Consider the following 20,496-nt stretch of genomic DNA (forward strand, 5'->3'; position numbering starts at 1 on the left):
AGCGTAAGATTGGATCTGTTGGTGTGTTCGCAATGGGCCAACCACCCTGCCCCCCCTCCCTATAAGCCACAGCTATGCGCTTTCTGGGAGGCTAGGTGAGTGCTGCCACCCTACCCCACCGGATGCTCCTGCCTGAGAGAATGCAAACACTTTAAGGCTGCAACCCTGTGTGCAACTTCCTGGGAATAAGCCCTATTGAAAAAGCACTGATAGGATTGCCCTGGTGTAGCTTTCTTAAGAAAGTAGTCCTAGTTATGTCATGTGACAAACAATTTAAATAAGGGAAAGTTGGCAAGTCACTCCGTAAATTTTGTCAAGAAGCATACGACAAAAATAAACACACGAGAAAAACCCTCCTAATCTGATATCCTATAAATACCACAAAAGACTTGCAAAAAAACCAAAAACCCGTTTAACCATTCAGTCTGCATCAGAGCATTGCTGACTCCAAACAAAAGGATGCTTTTAAAAAATCTAAACTGTCCTTATAGACCTTACTTTAAAAATCTAGACCGGGGTTGTCACAGTCATGGTGAGATTTTGAAGTGAAGAAAAATGCTTGAATTCTCCACCATATACAAACCACGGAGTTGGAGCGTTCTCTGTTTAAAAACTAAACAAGCAAAGCAATTTAAAAATGAAACAAATAAAAACCAGAATCTTGACAAATAAATAAAAGCAACTTAAATGAAAGCAAAACAAAAACAGCTGTGTGGATGTGCTTATATAAAGTTAAATATAAATAATAATACAGAAAATTAAAACAGAATAAAAAGAGTGATGTTAATAGAGCTCTGTGAATACATGATTCACAGTAGCTCACTAAGGTAGACCTCTTCCCACCAGTTCCAATTCATGCCCTGAAGTTTCTGATAGACACTTCTGTCTGTGGTGTTTGATCTAGGATGGCTTATTCACTCATGAAAGTCACCACTTAGACCCTGGAGTCACCAAGTGACCAAGTGATGAAAACACAGGTATGAAACACTCAAAACCAATATACTTTTATTTATGGAAATGGAGGCATCCAAATCTTGGCCATGTTTTCATCTAACCAGCCTGAATTTCTGGCTTTTAGGGTAGGATTGAAATTAAAATTGAATTTGTCAACCTCTCCCCTTTAGCCTGAATTACAAATCCACTCCTGCCCTTCTCCCAAGAATTAGAATTAAAAGCTAACTAAACTGCTTTTTAAACACACTCACACTGTTTTCCATAATCTGGTAGTTCAATGAGAAGACTTGATATTTCCAGTTAGCTAGCTAACTTGACGCTTGAATTTTCAAACTTTGGAGTTCCGGGCCTACTAAACTGCAGTGAGTGGCATACTTAATTGACTTTTAATATATGTACAGCTGTCAAAGCCTCTCTGATCCCCCTCCCCCACCCTTCATTTGACATTTGGACGGAAACCACCAAGAGAGCTTTCTTACTTCCAGAAATCCCAGCTGAAGAGAGGCAAAGCAGAGGCGCAAGAAGAACCTTCTGTCCACCCTCACATTTCCTTCCACTGTGTCCCTGTTCTGGAAGCCAAGGGGATCTTGGATCCAAAGCCTGCGCTGCTGTGGACAAGTTGGAAACAGAATGTTACATTCATTGGCCCAGCTCCATGGCAAACGAAGATGGATTCCGAATTTCTGACAAAAATGGAAGTGGCCAAAGTGAAAGTTGAATCATGAGGCGGAACACACAATCTGCTCCTAAGCTTCAGCTTCGTCGAGAAGGGCCAGTGATGCATTCAAGAGGTAAAGATGCAGCTCTCTCACACACACCCTGTGGCATAAACACATTAGAAACAAGGGAGAGGCAACAGCACAGAAAGTTTATACTATTTATATCCATGTACTATCTGGGATGCAGGTGGCGCTGTGGGTTAAACCACAGAGCCTAGGACTTGCCGATCAGAAGGTCGGCGGTTCGAATCCCCACGACGGGGTGAGCTCCCATTGCTCAGTCCCTGCTCCTGCCCACCTAGCAGTTCGAAAACACATCAAAGTGCAAGTAGATAAATAGGTACCGCTCCGGTGGGAAGGTAAACGGCGTTTCCGTGCACTGCTTTGGTTCGCCAGAAGCAGCTTAGTCATGCTGGCCACATGACCAAGAAGCTGTACGCCGGCTCCCTCGGCCAGTAAAGCGAGATGAGCGCTGCAACCCCAGAGTCAGTTACGACTGGACCTAATGGTCAGGGGTCCCTTTACTTTTACCTTACTATCTGGAAGCCTTGAAATCAGCAATGTAGAACTAGTGGTCCTCCAGATATTCTTGGACCCCGGTTCCTGTCAGCCCCAGCCAGCATAGCCAATGGCTAGGGATGATGTGAGTTAAGCCACATCTGGAGATGTGGGGGCCACACTGGAAGGTGAGCCATGGGCTCCCCATCCCTGTGATGGAGCTATTTCCAACACACTTGCCCAACAAACTAGTTTGGAGGGTTGTTGAGAGCCTTCAGTGGATAAAGCGGTGTTTAGATTGGGCATGGCCAACTGGTAGCCCCATGAGCCACATCTTTGTCACCCATAGTGTAAATCTAGGATGCAGTTTGAGACATCTTCTGTACTTGACTTGGCGGAGTACACTCTTTCTCATCAAATTAACTTGAGTTGGCAAACTTCCTTTGAATTTCTGTGGCCCAGTTTATGATGTCTTGTAAGTACTTCAAAAATTCACTGTGACCACATGATAGACCCCAGCAAACCAATTCATATTCTCTGACAGGACTACCCTGCAGCTATTTAGAGAGGGGTTAACGCTATGGGGAATCACAGAAATCTGACCATGTCGGTCTTGTGAAGCCTAGAATTTTGTGATGTCCCAGGGTACATTTGCACAACTAAAATCGCCCACACTTTGGTCTGACACTTTCTTGACGTGTGTATACATCAAGATCTGGAATAACCCCTCGTCTCCATCTGACACATAGCACATCTGATGTTCCCAGTTAAAGTATTGACGTTACACAAGGCCAGAGCCTGCAGGCCACATTAGGATGGTCTGGATGCGGTCAGGGCTGAATTAAAGTGATATATCAACAAGCCTTGTCTTTTGTTGACAATTTTACTCTGTACAGCCTGTGAAACATACGCCCTGGTTAATGTCTTGCACCAGTTCCCTGTATAGTAGCAACTTCTCAAGACTGCTCCTCTGCAGGCTCTTGATCTTGACATCTCCTCTTCTTGGCTCCCCAGCATCCCTTAAACTTCATTTCCTCACCAGCTCTCCCTGAACGCCTGTTGTTAAATCCCTTCTCTGTTCTGCTGATAGTGCTAATTCCACACTTCTTTTGCTCTGCCTCTCGCCTGTCTACCCAGACATCAGAAACCCACCAGCCAGATGACCTGCTTATTGCTTGCTGCTTGATTCTTATATCCCCAGGCTGTTTCCTCCCTTATCGAGTCTCTTTCCTTGAGCCATGTGCCTATCTTTTTTCGTTTGTTCCTCTCAAGTGGCATTCCCTCCTTGGGCTCACATCTTTGCTTAGTTCAGCTCTTTCCTTATCCTGCCTTTATCCTGTCATCTTTGGAGGCTGAGCCAGAGGAGGGAGCTCAGAGTACTGAAAGCTATGGCGTGTTTGGGGAGGGGGGTGGAAGGCATTTCTGAGCAATGCACACCAGGATGCTCCATCTCCCCATACACTTGCCCTTTCCTCCAACCCATAACCTCTGTATTACTAATGGCGGAACAGGCATCTTGGCAATTTATTACATTTGTAACCCCCCCCCCCACACTTCATCCTAGGAAGCTCAGGGGGCATACGCGGACCACCTGATCCATTATTACCTTGCCCAATTACTGAGATTTGAGGGTGAGAGCACGCTTTCGCATGGCTCAGACAGACAGTCATAAGGACCAGAAGCTGGGCACTCAGTGTTGTGGGCCCAAGCCTGTGGAACTCCCTCCCAACTGAGATTAGAGAGACTGAACTCCAGGCAAACACAGCAAAGACTTTCTTATTCCAGTAGGCATTCTGAGGTAGCTTGGGTTTATGATCAATTGTTAACTGTTTTTTCTCCGTTTGGTTTGTTTTTATGTGCGCCACTAATAAATACTAGTGGGACGTGAGTGGTGCTGTGGGTTAAACCACAGTGCCTAGGGCTTGCTGATCAGCAGGTTGGCAGTTCGAATCCCCACAACGGGGTGAGCTCCTGTTGCTCAGTTCCTGCTCCTGCCAACCTAGCAGTTCAAAAGCATGAACTACAAGTAGATAAATAGGTACCGCTCTGGTGGGAAGGTAAACGGCGTTTCCGTGCGCTGCTCTGGTTCGTCAGAAGCGGCTTAGTCATGCTGGCCACATGACCCAGAAGTTGTACGCCGGCTCCCTCGGCCAATAAAGCAAGATGAGCGTCACAACCCCAGAGTCGGCCACGACTGGACCTAATGGTCAGCGGTCCCTTTACCTTAAGCAATATATAAACAGATGAAATGGTTCTTCTCCACCTTTAATCCTCACAATGAACTTGTGAAGCAGGTTAGGCTCAGAGTGTGTGTGACTGGCCCAAAGCCACCCAGTTAGCTCCAAGTGGAGATTTGAACTCTGATCTTCCTGGTCCTAGTCTAAGGTTCAAGGCATTGCCCTGCTCTGGCAATGTGTGTGACTGGCATGTGTTTTGAACTGGAAGTGTGTACGCGTGGCACGCTTGGGAATGCCTCTGAGAGAGAGACAGGTGGGGGAGAGAATTACTGAGGTACCAATTAGTCTGGGGATTTCACACAACATTCACTCTTCTGGGTTGTACCACCTCCAGCTGATCCTGTGATTCCCCAGTCTGTTCCTCTTGGACTAGCAGGGGCTATCAGCATGGGACTTTGTGGCTTGTTTGGACCTGAAGTAGAGTTACGGTAGGTCTATTTTCCTGTCTGCTTTCAGGTGTTTCTGTGTTTCCTGGCCTGGCAGGCTAGAGGCAAAACCATGCCTAGGTGGTTGAGGAGGAGAAGGTGGGGGCTACATATGTCCTGCTATACTGCCTAACTCATACCGTGGACTTGACTTGTAGCATGTTCGCCAGAAACCTTGACCACCAGACCATCCTCCTCCTCCTCTGCCACAGAGATGCACGAAGTTGTCTCCAAGCACAAATGCAGGAACCGCTTCCAAGACCAGCTGTGGTTAGTTGTCTCCCGCTATCTGTGCAGCAACAATACAGCAGTACAATGCCTCTGGGCATGTACAGAGAACACCGTCCTCACCATAGAGAAACAACAAGATTTGTGCGTTTGGTCTCCAGGTAGGGAGTGAGCCACTGCAGTTTCCGTCTAGAAAATGGCTTTGACCTGACCCCTTGCGCCTAGAGAAGGGAGGGCGAAACTCCCACAGATTTGCCCTGGATCTGGAGCGGATCCTACCCTGGTGCCCCTCCGAAGTTCCCCGCCAGGATGCGCCCCTTCGCCTCCTTGATCAGCGGCATCTTGTTCAGACTGATGCCCTCCTGCTCCTCCTCCGGCCATGTCCAGTCCCCGCCACCCCCTGGAGCAGGAGGGAGGCACGAGGGACTGCGCTGGTGCAGCAGCGCTCACAGCTTTCTCCCGATCGGTTGCTCTTGGCCGTCCTTCTCGCTTTCTCTCCCGCCGAGTTGCTCCTGCTCTCTTCGTCCGCGTTTGTTCCATCGCCTCTCGCTCATTCCCCTCTTTTCTTTGCGCTCCCTCAAATCCTCCAGCAAGCCTCCGAAAGCTCAGCTGCCCTCGTTTATGCGCCGAGCTGGGGCTCTCCTCTGCCGCCGCCGCCGCCACCACGACCCCACGATCTGGGGCAAGGGAAATGACCCCGATCTGCACCATTCAAAGGGAAGCCCCAGCCCTCCTCGAAGAGATCTGGCGGTGCTGGAAGCGGGCTCGGTGCCTGGGCAGCTCAGGGGCCAATCCGAGAGGGGCTCTGCCCCACCCGCGCGCCCCATTGGATCTCCACGCCCCATGAAGGCGCTTGAGGCAGCCGGGAGGGGAGGGTACCTAGCGGCGCTCCGCTAACTGTGGCTGCTTCCAGCTGTGGTTCTCGCCCGGGCTGTATCTTTTTTCTTATGGCTGCCTCCCGCGGCCAATGAGGAGGGTCTGAAGGGGGCTCCGGATTGGCTGGCGCCGCGGCTCCGGGGCGGAGCTCCGGCTTGAAGTTGGAGTGAGGGATCCAGCTGTGAGGTGCTCGGAGCGCCCAGCTTTTTCGCTCGCTTCTCCCGTCCGGCAGAGGCAGCGGCGAGGAGGAGCATCCCTCCTCACCGTCCTTCCTGCGGCTCCGGCTCCGCGCGCGTTGCATCTGCTCTTCCCCACCCCACACCTCGCCCCAAACCTCGTGTCACCCCTCCCCACCCTCTCCAGTAGCCCCCGCAGGGCGGGAGGAGCCCAACCTACAGGAGAGGCTCCTGGACACCCCCCACCCTCTCTGGATCCCTTCCAAACCCTTAGGATACCCCGCGCAGTCCCCGGCACGACGAGGATGCTGAGGCTGGAGGGCTAGGAGCGGAGTCTCCCCATTCAGCCGGACCTGAAAGAGGCGCCCCCCGCAGCAGTCTCCGTCGTCTTCTCCTCTTTCCCGCTCGCCCGGCAATGCGCCCCGGAGTTGGAGCGCGGAGGAGCTGGGTGGATCATCGGGGCACCGGCTCCCACCCTCCTCGCCGCTAACCGGGGACTCCCTCCTTTCCCCAGCCCTCCTTCCCCGGCTGCCTCAGGATCTTGGGGGAGAAAGAAGGCGCCAAAAGTGACGAGAAGCTCCCGTGCTGGCTGCGGTCTGGATCCCGATGGAGAGAGCGGGGTTTACGCAGCCGCCCCAGCGGGAGAGGAGGAGGCTCCCTCGCCGCTTCTGAAGCCCCTTCCTTTCCCGAGCCAACCCCGCTGCCACCCCACACCGCGATCCTCCCCATGGCCAGCGATTCTTCCCCACCAGCCCCATGGCCGGCTCATCACCCTAACGCCTAAGGAGCTCCTGCCCTCTCCTCTCCCGCTCCCTGCCTCTCTCCTCCGGGGGCGCATCTTCTTTCCTTCGGTCAGCTCGTCGGACCCGGGTCTGGTGGCCGGAGAATGGACGAGGATGGACCGCGAGCAGCCGAGGAGCAGGACCCGGAGGAGGACAGCGCCTCCAAGACCTTCGTCCGCCTTAACGATCTCTCGGGAGATGGAGGTCGCTCGGTCCCCGGGGACAAGGAGAAGGACCCGGGCAGCGGGGACTCGGACGGCGAAGCGCTCCCTTACCCGGCCCTCGCGCCGATCGTCTTCTTCTATTTGAGCCAGCACAGCCGACCCAGGAGCTGGTGCCTCAGGATCGTGTGCAACCCATATCCTTTTTCCACCCCCACCCCACCCCATCCCCCAAGGTGACAGGGGCAGGTGGCCGCCGCCGGCGCGGCCAAGGTAAGCCGGGGCAGCCGCCCTCCCCTCTGCAGCTTGAAGGTAAGCAAAGTTTCCTCTCCTCGCTCGTCCCAGCAGCCCAAGAAGTTGCGTCTTCCCAGGTGGGAGTGGGGGGTTGCTGCCGCCGCCATAAAGACCTCTGGACCACCAGCCTGCAAGCTAGTCCATTTGTTGCAAAAAGCTTTTTTTTGGGGGGGGAGGGCAGACAAAATGCAACGCAAATAATTGAGGAAGGAGAAAGCTGTTTATTTCCAGAGGAGGCAGCCTGTCGCATGCAAGGCGCCTTACCTTAAAAAAAAAAAAAAAAGGGGAAAAATATTATGATGATTTCCAAACTTTTGAAGCTTTTTCTACAGGGCAGGAAAGAAGTGGTGTGTGGTGTTTTCTTATGTGCGTGTGTGTTGGTGGAGATCTCCCCGTCTCTGTGTCTCTCTGCTACGTCTGTCTCCAATTCATGACTTGGAAGTTTTTCCAGAATCTGTTGAAGGGGTGTCTCAATGTTTCCTGCCCTACTAGGCAGGGATTTCTCTGGGGCTGAAGTCATAACATGGAATTCCAGAAAAGTACTAGAAAATGGAAACAATATGTAACTCTCAATGGAGAGAAGAACTATGGGAAGGAAACAAGAGCAGGTCTCTCGCGCGCTCTCCCTCCGAGACGGATTTGCTCTGATTCCCTCTTGCCTTTTCTCTCTCTCTCTCTCTCTTCCCTCCGCCCCCCTCCCGCAAGCTTTCCTTCTCATCTTTTAGCTGAGGAGATGAGAGCCGGAATAAAACTTAACATGGATAATCCTGGATTGCTCTGCTACAAAAACACATCTAAAAAAGGTCTATCTTCTCCCCAGGAGGAAAGCTGGGTGGACAGTTGCTACGATAGCATGATCAACTCGCAGTACAGTTGCAAGAGAAGTTTGAAGGGTGGGGGACTTAATCTTCAGGAACCTGCCCCCCTTTCCGTTCTTTCTGTGGATTTCCGATCCAAAGAACTATGATTTCAAAGGACAACACACACACAAGTGCCCCCACCCACGAGAAACAAACCTCAGGGAAGTCACTGGGCATGTATGAATGTAATCCATCTATTTATTTATACACGCAATCTACCTCCCACCCTCACCTCAGACCCAGACATAACAATGTGTCCTGAGCTTCTGGCCTCACATTTATTAAGCAAAAGTTAGCATTTCCCAGACGCTCCCCCCCCCTACTCCCCAACCCGCACCCTCCCACCTTCTCTCTTGAACTGTGGATGGATGCAGAGGAGATATAAATAAATAAATAAATAAATAAAGCTTTTAATAATTTCCCTCGCCTTCAACAACTAGGCAATTTTAGCGGGGAGATATGAAGAATGTTTCTTTTTAAAAAGTCTCTGTGTGAGAGAGAATTAGACTGTAAAGGGAGTTCAAGGAAGCCAGTGACTGCTCCATCTACTGCAGTGACAAGAGAATGTGGGGTTCTCCCCCCCCCTTTTAAAATATAATTATAGCATTTGCATGACAGAGAGAGAGAGTCTTTCTGGCAAACACATACACAAAGCTGCCCTAGCAGAAGCTCCTTTCACACCCATCCTATTTATTATATGATTTAGTTACAGTTTAAAGCACGCACGCCATAATTTATGACAGGCTTTTAAACAGGGAATGCAGCCTGAAATTTAGCATTGGATCTGATGTACACAAAAATGGGTTGGGGGGAACTAACCACAAATGGGAAGGAAGGGGAAAGCTGCATACGATGGGTTGCTACCCCCACCCCCAGAATCTGACCGAGGTGTAAACTTAAGTGGTTTAGGCACAATCCAAGGGGCAGTTCTGCTGCGTGTGACACTGACACGAAGAGGGGTAATCTTGCCTAGTTCCCATTCATTCCAAAGGAGACTTTTCAGTGGATGGTGGCCCATGGTGGCAACCGCCTCACTGCACCTTGCTTGCCGGTTCAAATACAACACTGAACCAGCAGCGGGAGCAAAGTCCTGAATCTGATTCAGAAATCAGGAAGCTTGACAATACCGTAGCTGGTCCGTTCTGTTATTGGATAAAAGTAGTGAGGATCCTTCCATGGGAATGGCCTGTGGGATTCCCCCCCCCCATCCCCTTCCTCACTGACTTCTGTTTGTACACTTACGGATTACACAAGGCCAGTCTATACAGATGAATGACCTGGAGGGGCAGGAATCCTACAGGGAATGCTGAATAGCCAGCTGCCAGGAATTTCGCCCCAAAAGGAAAACGAGACTCATCCAAACTACGAACTGAAATCAGTTTGAAACAGCTTTAATTATCAGGATTTCTCCGAAAGAACCTGGAAAGCTGATTATATAATTTTATTAGAGATCCTTAATCCCACCGTAGTACAGTTCTCGGGGTTCATTGATAGGAAGCCAACCAGCAGGCAGGCAGGTATATTGATAGCACAGCAGCAGCAGCAGCAGCAGCAGCAGCAGCAGCAGCATCTAAGCCATATTGTGTTGTGCATTGGTGGAAGCCATAAGAGTTAAGCAACTTTGGAATATGGGGTATGTTTGTCATGTAGGCAGATCAGGTGCAACTGGTCAGAGGTGTGTGTGTGTGTGTGTGTGTGCGTGCGTGCGTGTGCAGAGCCACTGGGACTGAGCAGCATTTGAGAAGCAGCTACCCTGAAACATATTTCTGTCAGCAAGCCCTACTGGACTTAGTCATGTGTACATACATTGAGAGTAGAGGCCTCATGAACCTTGAGAGACTGGGTGGTGTGTTTTCCCCACCCCCTGCCCCAGCCAATTTGGACAGACCCGGGCTTAGTGAAGATGCAATGAAGTTGCTAGTGCCAAAGTAAAAACCCTTTTGCAGTCTTTGTATGTGCTTAACTGTAGTGGGGGGGGGGGGGAGTGCTTCCCCCATAAACGGAATTCTTGATTAGAAGGAATGTCTTTTGATCGCTCTCAGACTTTGTGAATGTGTCTGCTCTAGACATTTTCTTCACATTAGATGTGAAGTTCAAATACTGGTATGTAGTTACCTGAGCATCTGAACGAAAGAACCTTAGAACCACTTGCGGGGGGACGGGACCCCACTATCCTTTGGGACAAAAGAAACAAGATGGGAAGTTAAGGAAGGCCATGTTGGGTCAGCCCAGTGGTCTCTCTAAGCTCAATAACTGGGTGTCCAGAAAGTTAATAAATGCGACAAAACAATGATATTCACTAGTCCTTGCTGGTCCCCAGAATCCACCACATATGAATATGGGGATGGGTTGTGTTTCTAGTTATTGTGATGGCTTTAGTTCTAACATTCAAGGCGCCAGACATCAGAATGAGTCTGGGGTGGTTTAACCATCTTTTGAAGGACACTGGAAGACCTAATTGCCCCACTGATAATTAGTAGCAATTGAAAGAGATGCCTTGCATTCCCCCCACCAAAAAAGGAGGATATTTTGTTGTAGTTGGCTAAGACTACCACAATACTTGTGGCATTGAATTCTCAAAGTTTAATATGCATTTGTTGAAGGACGTATCTCTGCTACCTACCTCTTTCATTGATCCCAGCTCTTCTCTATTCGCATGTTGTAATCCTTATTTTGTTCCTCTGAATTCCGTCTCCCTCCTATGCTGAACAGTTAGAGTTGACAGTAAATAACCAGGCTGCTCTCTTTTTAGGGATATATTTATGAGTAATGTTCTTTCTCCCAAATCCTCTTTTTTTATTTATTTCATGACTTCAGACAGTATCTCAGAAATATGCCGGGCATTTCTCTATCACATATGCTTTATTTCTTCTCATGGTAATTTCAGCAGCAGGAATGGTTAAATCCCAAATCTCATGGTCTTGTGCAGGTCTGGAATCTTAAGGTTTGGATCTTGGAGATCATGGTACATATCCCAGTACAGCTTTGGATTAAATTGCATGTGCTTGGGGGGTCAGTCAGTGTGCTTTAGTCTGTCTGTTAAGTGGTTATAATAATAACCTTCTTCATGAGTTCTTGTGAAGCTGGATGAATCAAGGAATGATGAAATAGCTCAGTTGGTAGAGCATGATACTTTGAATCTCAGGGTTGTGGGTTCAAGCCCCACATTGGGCAAAAAGTTTCCTGCATTGCAGGGGGTTGGACCAGATTACTGCACAGCCACCTGAAACCTCCAGAAAACAAGGAAATAGATGGGGGGAACTGCAGCTAAGACAGTGATGCAGTGAAGACAAGGATGTGGTCCATAATAATGCCAGTCTTCAGACTAGGCAGCCCAGTCCCTAAGAACTAAAAGTTCACCAGACTGATTCCAGTGGAACATACACCCAAATAAAGCTGTGGTCCCATAGCATGCTTAATTGATTAGGGTCAGGCCAGAACATGTTCACAATTACACCCTCTAAATCTGTTTTCAAACTTGCTTAATATACCGCACCACCTTCAGTTGGTTCTCCTCCCCTCCTGCACCTTATTTGCTCAGTTCAGGGTAGATGCTTTTTGTAACCAGAAAGCGCATTTAGAAACAAGTCAACAAACCAAAACAGGTTACATTTTTGTCCTTGGGAAATGCATGTTATTTAAAAAGTCTCCCACTGGGCACCTGCGGGCACCGGTTCAAAGAGAGGCAGGCACTAATCATGGGCTGGAAAACAAAAAAAAAAAATCCACTAGGTGCTTGTTTCTCAGTAATGAACAAGAGAGCAAAGCGAAGAAGGGAACCGCAAGACCACGCTGGGTCAGAAGGAGATGTGCAGTGACCCCTTATCTGTAGCAAAGCAAAAGTTGTTTGTGGCACGTCACCGATGAGAAGAAAAATGAGTTTTAATGTGTGGGTTTTCTTGCCCTGTAGTGAGCAAGAGAACTGTTCTTTTCTCCTCGGAGTATCGATCAGGACTTGCTGAAAGATTTAAATAAACCTCATGAAACCAGCTGGCATTGCCCCTTCCTTTTGGAAGTATTTGACTCCTTTCCCTTTTAATTAATGATTGCTGCTGGGAGTTGGAAAAGTGCCTGTTTATGGTTTTTCCTCCCTCTCCTCATTAGTGTACTTGTTAAAAAAAAAAGTGACTTAGTGCAACAGCAATATTTTAGGTTCATGTCAAATAAATAATTTCATCCAGCTTGGATCAGAACAGTCCCAAGTCTTCCAGTGCTACCAGCTATTCAGAAGAAAGGGAAGGGACCATGTTTTAGAGGACATCTGATTGATATTCCCACCAATTCTCATTAGCAGCTGCACAAAAACTAGCTTTAAGGGGTGGTGGGGTAACACTCTAAGCAGAATAGGTAGGGGAAGCATTTTCTAAGACTGTTTTCTCTTTTGCTAAAAGAAAAGAACAAAAAAATGTTTAAAAAACTAGAAGGTCATGGGCAGGGGTGGAGAAGGAGAGAAACGAGTTTTGTTCGCCTTTTAGGATGAACCTAACTTCTTCCCATCAACTAATGCACAAACTGAAATGCCACTATCCTCCTTAGCATCAAATACCAATAAGGCACTGCAAAACCATTGAAACAGCAGGCTCACCCTGAAAAAAGTTTAAACAACTCAATAGGCTTGTTGGCATGAATAAGTGATCCCTAACCGTTCATCGCAAGGATGCCTGCCAAATCTCTCTGATGGGAGGGTTTCTCACAGTATGGGACAAGTGATACTAAATGCCCAACTTCCAGTTGAAGCCAGTTGGGCTTCTGAAACATGGGGCACAACAAACAGCCTTCCTCCAGGTGATCTCAGTGACTGAGTTGGGATATAAAGGCTCGGAGTTCAGACCACTTGATGGATGGCCTTTATAGAGGCAGAGAGAAGGCAGTGCAACTATGCTCCTTCTGCTCCATCTCTCAGCAGCTTTTGCTACCATTGACCATGGGATTCTCCTGGACTGTTTCTGCAGGATGGAGAGTGGTGGTACTGTGGCTCCATCCCTACCTGCAAGGCTGTGTTCAGAGAGTAGCATTTGGTGAATGTTCTTCAACCCCCTATGATATGGAGTGGCACAAGGCACTGTTTTGTCCCACATACTTTTCAACATCTACATGAAGCCATTGAAAATGGTCATTAGGAGGCTTGGAGCAAGGTGTCCTCAGTATGCTGATGATACCCAACTCTGTTTCTCCCTTACAACTGAGTCAAGAGAGGCCGTGCAAGCTCTGGACGAGTGCTTGGGCACAGTGCTGGACTGGGTGATGGTCAATACACTGAACTTGAATCCTTGAAAGATGGAGGCCTTATGGGTGGGTAGTTCTTGTATCCAGGAGAGAGGTCAACTATCTGAAGGAGCAGGAGTGCAGTCTTGGGTACTCCTTGATCCATTTGTGTCCCTAGAGGCCCACATGACCTCTGTAGCAAAGTGTTGTTTTTTAAAATCAGGTCCAGGATGGTATACCAGCTGTGGCAGCTCCTGGGGCATGACAGCACAGTGCATTGGCAACTTCAAGGTTTGATTGTTTGTATAGTGTTTTATGTGGGGCTGCTCTGGTATCTGGTTGAAAAGCTTCAGCCAGTGTAGAAGGCAGCAGCCAGTCAGCTCACAAGAGCAGATGACTGGGTCCTGTACATGTTACTCCTCTGCTGGGAAAGTTTCACTGCTGGGAAAGTTGCCAATTTGCTACCAGTTCAGGTTCAAGGTACGTGTGTTAATCCACAAAGCGCTAAGCAACTTGGGACCAAAGTACATTAGGGACTGCCTGATTGTGCATCTTCTTTAGCCACGAGGTCCTCTGATGGAGCATGTCTCGTGGTTCCCCACACTCTGAAATTTGGTTGGTCCCCACTATGGGACCCCACTTTAGCATGGCAGGATCTGCCCTGTGGAACTCCCTACCAATAGAGCATCAGCGGAAACCCCTCCCTCCAGTCACCTTTTGAAAACTTTTTTAAATTAGGCGGCCGATTACAAAATGATTTCCTCTCTTTTAACCAGTCAGTATTTATAGATACATTAATGCTTTTAATTATGTTTGCATGGATTTTTTGTTGTTGCTGTTTCATCCTTATATGTTGTACTCTGCCCTGCTATATTTTAATGGAAGTACAGATTATAAAGTCGTAAATAAAATTAATACAATTTTAGGTAAAATGCACATGCAAACACATACAAAATTTCCTGCAGGCTTAAAAACAAACAAACCACAAACTGATATGGATATGTGGGAGAACTGAATTTAAGATTGGAAACTGAGACTTTCCGTTCAGTTGGTTAGAGCATGGTGCTGATAGTACCAAAATTGCAGGTTTGAGCTCCATAAGGGGCAGCTGCATAGTCCTGCTTTGCAGGGGGTTGAACTATTAGCAGTAGTAATAGTAGTCCCCCTCCTATCTGACTAGGTTTCCCCAGCCACTTTGGGCAGCTCCCAGCATACACACAAACATAATTAAACATCAGACATTAAAAACTCTGCAGGGTTGCCTTCAGATGTCTTCTAAAGGCTGTATGGTTACCTCCCTTGATGGGAGGGCATTCCATAGGGTGGGCATATAAACCTTTGGAAGTGGTCTTTTTGTAATTTGTAAACAAAATTAAGCTCTACCATTCTCCCACAAAGGTATATTTGCGCCTTGTTCCTTTTGTCACTCTAGATGATTCTCAGGGTTCTTTCCAATTCTGTGATCCTATGATCCTAAGAGAGCCTATGATTCTAAGGGGTGGCGCTGTGGTCTAAACCACTGAGCCTAGGGCTTGCTGATCAGAAGGTTGGCGGTTTGAATCCCCGCGACGGGGTGAGCTCCAGTTGCTCGGTCCCAACTGCTGCCAACCTAACAGTTTGAAAGCACGTCAAAGTGCAAGTAGATAAATAGGTACCACCCCGGTGGGAGGGTAAATGGCGTTTCTGTGCGCTGCTCTGGTTTCGTCAGAAGCAGCTTTGTCATGCTGGCCACATGACCCGGAAAAACTGTCTGTGGACAAATGTCGGCTTCCTCGGCCAGTAAAGCGAGATGAGAGCCACAACCCCAGAGTTGTCTGTGACTGGACTTAACTGTCAGGGGTCCTTTACCTTTACCTTTTACAGCTTGGTTCAAGACATCTTGCTTCCCCTAAGAACCTGTACCATGTGATCAAAGAGGTAGTACGCAGGGTCACAAATCCTATTGGACCCAGTTCTTAAAACATAGACAGCCCTGCAAAGGACTCTGGAAGGCCACATGTATAGGGAAGTTTTTAATGTTTGATGTTTTGCTGTGTTTCTATATCCTGTTTGAAGCCACCCAGAGTGGCTGGGGCAACCCAGTCAGATGGGAGGCATACAAATAAAAATTATTATTATTATTATTATTATTATTATTATTATTATTATTATTATTAGCATCAGCATCAGCATCAGCATCTCAATCTCAGACTGCAGACTGCTTTAGTGGTTCTGTGAAGATGGTTGACACACGGTCTGCTTATGCTGTTATTCACAGCCAGGGATATAATTTAAGCCCTGATGGGAAGATAACTATTTTGCAAAGTTCAGAATGTTGGGTCCTTGGGATCTTGCGTAACGGCATCTGTTTCCTTCCTATTTACCTTTCCCCTCCTTCCCTCCCACTCCTGTTGCCCTTTATTAATTCAATTAATTTACTTGCTGTATTTGTCAGACAAGGACAGATTGCGGAAACATGCAGTTTCCCAATTTGGCAGGGTCTACTTACCAGTGTGGGCTTTGTCATATGGCAATATAAATGATAAACTTTGCCATTTGCTTGGGGTGCCTGAGTGTTCTGCCAGTCCTGGTCCAGTGCCCTTGGCTTCCTCCCTGTGTCCCCAAGGTAAGGAGAGGCTTTGAAATAAACCAAACTTCTTCTTGGCTGGAGCAACCTAAGATTGCCCACACTGGTGATGGAACAGTCTTCCAAAAGGTCTCTGCAAAGCTGTTTGCTATTTGGGTTGCCCTTGATCCTGTGAGTGATGAGGGTACCAGGGGAAGGGAAGGGAAGAACATAATAGATTGGTTTTGATGCAACATACTTAATATTTGGCTGCCTAGAATAAAATAACCATCAGGGACAAGAAGAATAACCTTATGGCAGCCCTTCCTGGTGGAATCTCTTGGAAGTCAAAACATCTCCTCATTTGAATTTCTGTGCTGTGTGACCTAGAAAATGGGAATGGGAATCTTTGTCTACAATTGGACATTTTACTAGAGATAAAGGCTGATATATGAAGATTTACATACCCAATCTTGGCTCGTAGGATCCTATAGGGGTGGGTGGATCTGTCTGTCTTTGTTTCTCTCAGTTTTCTTATTTTTCCAATCTTAAGTTCAAGTCGCCACGTTTCCACATCAGTTTGTGCTTGGGATTTTGTGTTTTTTAAAGAGTCCTCATGGAAATGCATCAAAGTTTTACTGCAAATTTCTCCGAATATGCACATTTTTGTGAAGCACCCCCCCCCAATCCAACACATTTTTATATGTTATTTCACAATTATATGCACATGTTGCCTAGTATTTGTATTTTCCTATGCATTGCTTAGCTGGAGGAAGGCACTGCAAACTTTGGAGAAATGCAAGGTTTCGAAAGAGGGCTGTGCTTTGGTTCACATATTATTTCTGAATGTGCAAATTAGGTGAAGTGCAAACTGAATTGAATCCCTCCCCTGTCCCAAGTGTCACTATCAGGGAGGTGCAGGTCAGGAAAATCTAGTTCGAAAGTGAAGTCCCAGTTCTGTGGTTGCATTTCTATTGAGGGCCACAATTCTAATTCATTCGGGTTGAACCATTTAGTTAAGGTAAAAGCAGGACTATTGTACCCCAAACATGATGCTGAGAGCTGGTTGTGTGATACTGCTTTTTGAAGCTTACCTTGCATTTGCTCTGCCTCTCCTTCCCAACACCTACCTGCACACAAACCACAATGCCAGTCAGGTGGTGAATCATCTTGTAACAAGGGGAAACTATTTGAGAGGCACTTGTGGTTCTTACGGGTAATTGTAATCTCCAGTAATTTCAATAATGGGTTGTTCAGTATTTTCCATTTTTCTTGCTGCTTGGTGAATGGTGCAGTCACTGTTGCAAAGCTAAGGATATATATATGTATGTATGTAAATTTGGAGTCGTAGTGGTTGCAGAGAAAAGGCTGAAAGCATGATGGCAGTGCATGCTAAATGCTCAAAGATCAGAAGTGAAAAAGTGACTTCCTGTGAGCAGGGGGTGTCCTTCCCCACCCCTTAAGGGAACAATGAATATAACACTGATTTATAGCCCTCCAGGGAGCTTTTAATACTATGAGATCTGGGATTTGTCAATGCATTTTCTAAATAAAAAGATATGCACTTGTTGACAGACATCTAACAGTGTATGGATAGAACCTCAGGATTGCATGTGAATTTCTGGTTTGAAAATCAGCGTGCTGTTAACATCTTGGCATTGAAATTATAAGATCCTAAGTTTTCAACAACTGCACTAGTTATAGATTGTGTGACAGCTACCCAAGTCTCCTACAGCTAATCAACTAGTTGCGCTATAAGTCCACAAGGCATTTTCATGACCCTGTTGTAGCTTTGTGCAGCATAACCATTATGTGAAAAGAGCACACTAGTTCTTCTGAATTGCTGACCGTTCAAAGTTGTTCTTTCAAGTTGCCTGGATGCTTGTGTATTGTGCTGCATAATAGTTTCTATTGACAGTCTTTAGTAAATAGAGATGTTTCTCCACAGATGATACAAGGCATTCTGGTGCTTGAGGCAAACCTCCCCCCCCCCCAAAAAAAAACAACACAAAATGGTGCCCTGCCCACCATGATGGGAAGAAAATGAAATATTAAAATAAATTTGCCATCCCTCAGTGATACCTCAACACCTCACCCACCCAGTCTATTGGTAGAGATTCAGCCTTGTATTGTTAAGAAAGTGTTACCCGGTAAAGTGCTAACTATCCGTAACTCTTGCCAAAGCCATTACAAACAAATGGCATTAGCACCTTGCAGGACTGAGGCCTTTGGCTAAACTTGGAAAGAGATAGCGCTCTGGCGTCCAATTGTGCAACAGCCAGATTTAGAACGGTGGAGACCAGCCAGTTTTGTTTTTAATGTTTAAGTTTAAATTGCTTTGAAAAAGCAGAATGGGAGTTCTGGACTCGTTCCCTACAGCTGAAATATCATAGCTGACCTTGCATGGGTCAAATAGCTGAGGTGTAAAACATTGACTTCCTTAACTTCATCCCAGCGGCTGACCCGACACTTGGGCTTCCCTTTTATCATAAGACGTTGTCTGCTTCTGTAGGTTGACGCACGAGGGACTGATACTCAGTAATACAAGTACGTGCCAGAACACACTGTGGAAGAAGATAACAGCCACTGGCTTGCTTATGTCCCTAGCTTGTTTTCTGAGTAAGCAACAGTATTGCTAGCGCAAGGGCTGTGATTATTTATTCTGCTGAAATCCGTAGGGAAATTCATTGCTGTGGATTCCCATAGCGACACCTGATGATCTGACTTTGAGCAAACTTTTCAGTGTTCGCAGAGCGCAATCTCATCTCAAAGGCTACATGCCCCAAATATCACAGCAATCTCGAATCATCCTTGGAAGATTCCATCCGTACAATTTTTTTCCTGTGGCCCAAATGCTTGTAAACCAGAGCACCCCAAATGCATCTGTTTCTCCAAGCCCTGGCAAGTGTTGCATTTCTAATTAAGAGTGCTGAAGCCCAGCACAAGCTCGTTCCCTTGGTTCAATGCATGATGAGCAAATACAAAACGAGCTCGTATGAAAATGCATGGTTTCTTGCAGATCACGATGCTAGGCTGGAAGAGTACAGTCATCTTGCCACACAAATAGCCTTAAGACTGTGTTGTGCTGAGGTGCAGTGTGGTGCCCCTCAGCCTCCTTGCGTTAGCACAGATGTAAATAACTTCATGTTCAAATAGCTGAACACTCCAGTGGCAGGTTTCTCAAAATGTCAGATTCAAATTCCGAAAGACAGAAGAGTTTCCTGCCAGGTAAAAATAAATGCCTTTCAGCAGCATAGAATAGTAGCTTGGACATCTCACACAGCGGGTAAAACGTCACAGGTGATAACTAACCATGTAGGGATAATCTAAATGGGGGCGGAGGGAAGCAGTGATTGACAGATGTCATCTTAGCTTTGGCAAAATAAAAACACCTTTAAAATTCCAGCTTCAGGAATATTCAACATTGGGGAATATTTAGTATTAGCAACACAATTTTTAAAAACTCTAAACAACGTCGTCGTCCCCCAAAGAAAGGTTACATCTTTGTCATAAATAACAACTTTAGATTTTTTAAGTTGTACAGTACTATATGTGATATGTACTGCTTTTTGAAAATAAAAAACACTTAATTACAAAAAGAAACCTGGAAGAAAACCTTAGGAGTTGAAGAACTATTGAGAACCAGATTAACAAATGAAGAGTTATGAAACCTGATGACATAAAAAATTGATATAGCTCTAGCTAGTGATGGCATTGCAGAAATCACCCATGCCTCTTTTGTAAAAGCTCCATACTATTCACACGCCTGTAAAAGCCAAACTGAGCAGGCATCTGCTGCTAGGAATAGCACTCCTTCTTGCGATGTCCTTTGGCCATTGCATGGAAAGCGCAAGCTATTGTTCCTAGAATGGTATAACTTTTGCCTCCTACAAGACGGGGAGATTGGCATTTCATACCTAGAAAGCAGTGTGGCATAGTTGGCTGGACTTTGACAGCAAGACTCAGAAAACCCATGTTTATAATACTCAGAAATGAAAATTACTGAATGACCTTGGGCCAAGTGTAATACATTAATACTAGCTAGGCTTCCTTCCCTTTCATTGACAAAAGGCTCCCTCCTGGTTTTAAGAAGTACACACCAGACAGAATTCCCACAGCTAAAGCACCCCTGTCTCTATTCATGTTTGCCCCCCAAAATAAAACATTTAAAACAAAAATCCCATAGTTTTCTTAGTGCCTCCTTCCTATCAGCCCTAGTTTTATTGAGACTTTGTCAGCTACTTGGAAGGAAATCGGCCTGGAGTTTAAAGCCACACTCCTCAGCTGAATGCAACTTCTGGAGGCAACCTCTTCACTTTTCATTAGCCCCAATTAACATCCATCTTAATTTTCACCCTGAATGTATATGGACAGCGCACTTGTATAGCACCTGCTTAATGCTAAGGTGGTGCTTCACAGAGGACACCCTTTATTTTGAAGAGCAGTCAGATGACAGTCCTCTCTTTGAAAGTGCCCTTCATTTGAGAGCTGTCCAGCCTAGTTCTGGAATACAGATAAAGAACCATAAGAAGGGAG

General features: G+C 46.7%; 2 protein-coding genes across 16 annotated transcripts in view; both read left to right on the forward strand.

Moving 5' to 3' along the window:
* The window catches only part of LOC308581895 (uncharacterized protein), a 102,960-nt gene extending 97,031 nt beyond the window's left edge, over window positions 1-5,929 (forward strand). For all 5 annotated transcript variants that reach the window (XM_081184686.1, XM_081184691.1, XM_081184689.1 and 2 more), the window contains 2 exons: window positions 1,440-2,646; window positions 4,992-5,929. The gene's annotated coding sequence lies outside the window, so the exon portion shown is untranslated. The remainder of the gene's footprint in view (window positions 1-1,439; window positions 2,647-4,991) is intronic.
* A 600-nt stretch (window positions 5,930-6,529) lies between these two features.
* The window catches only part of CACNA1G (calcium voltage-gated channel subunit alpha1 G), a 330,748-nt gene continuing 316,781 nt past the window's right edge, over window positions 6,530-20,496 (forward strand). For 9 of the 11 annotated variants that reach the window (XM_081184510.1, XM_081184519.1, XM_081184511.1 and 6 more), the window contains exon 1: window positions 6,530-7,252. In XM_081184510.1, the coding sequence (XP_081040636.1) occupies window positions 7,000-7,252 (253 nt within the window). In that variant the 5' untranslated portion in view covers window positions 6,530-6,999. The remainder of the gene's footprint in view (window positions 7,253-20,496) is intronic. The other 2 variants (XM_081184515.1, XM_081184518.1) reach the window with 2 other exon arrangements.

This window comes from Podarcis bocagei, assembly GCF_964188305.1.
Source record: "Podarcis bocagei genome assembly, chromosome: 2".
Classification (NCBI taxonomy): Eukaryota; Metazoa; Chordata; class Lepidosauria; order Squamata; family Lacertidae; genus Podarcis; species Podarcis bocagei.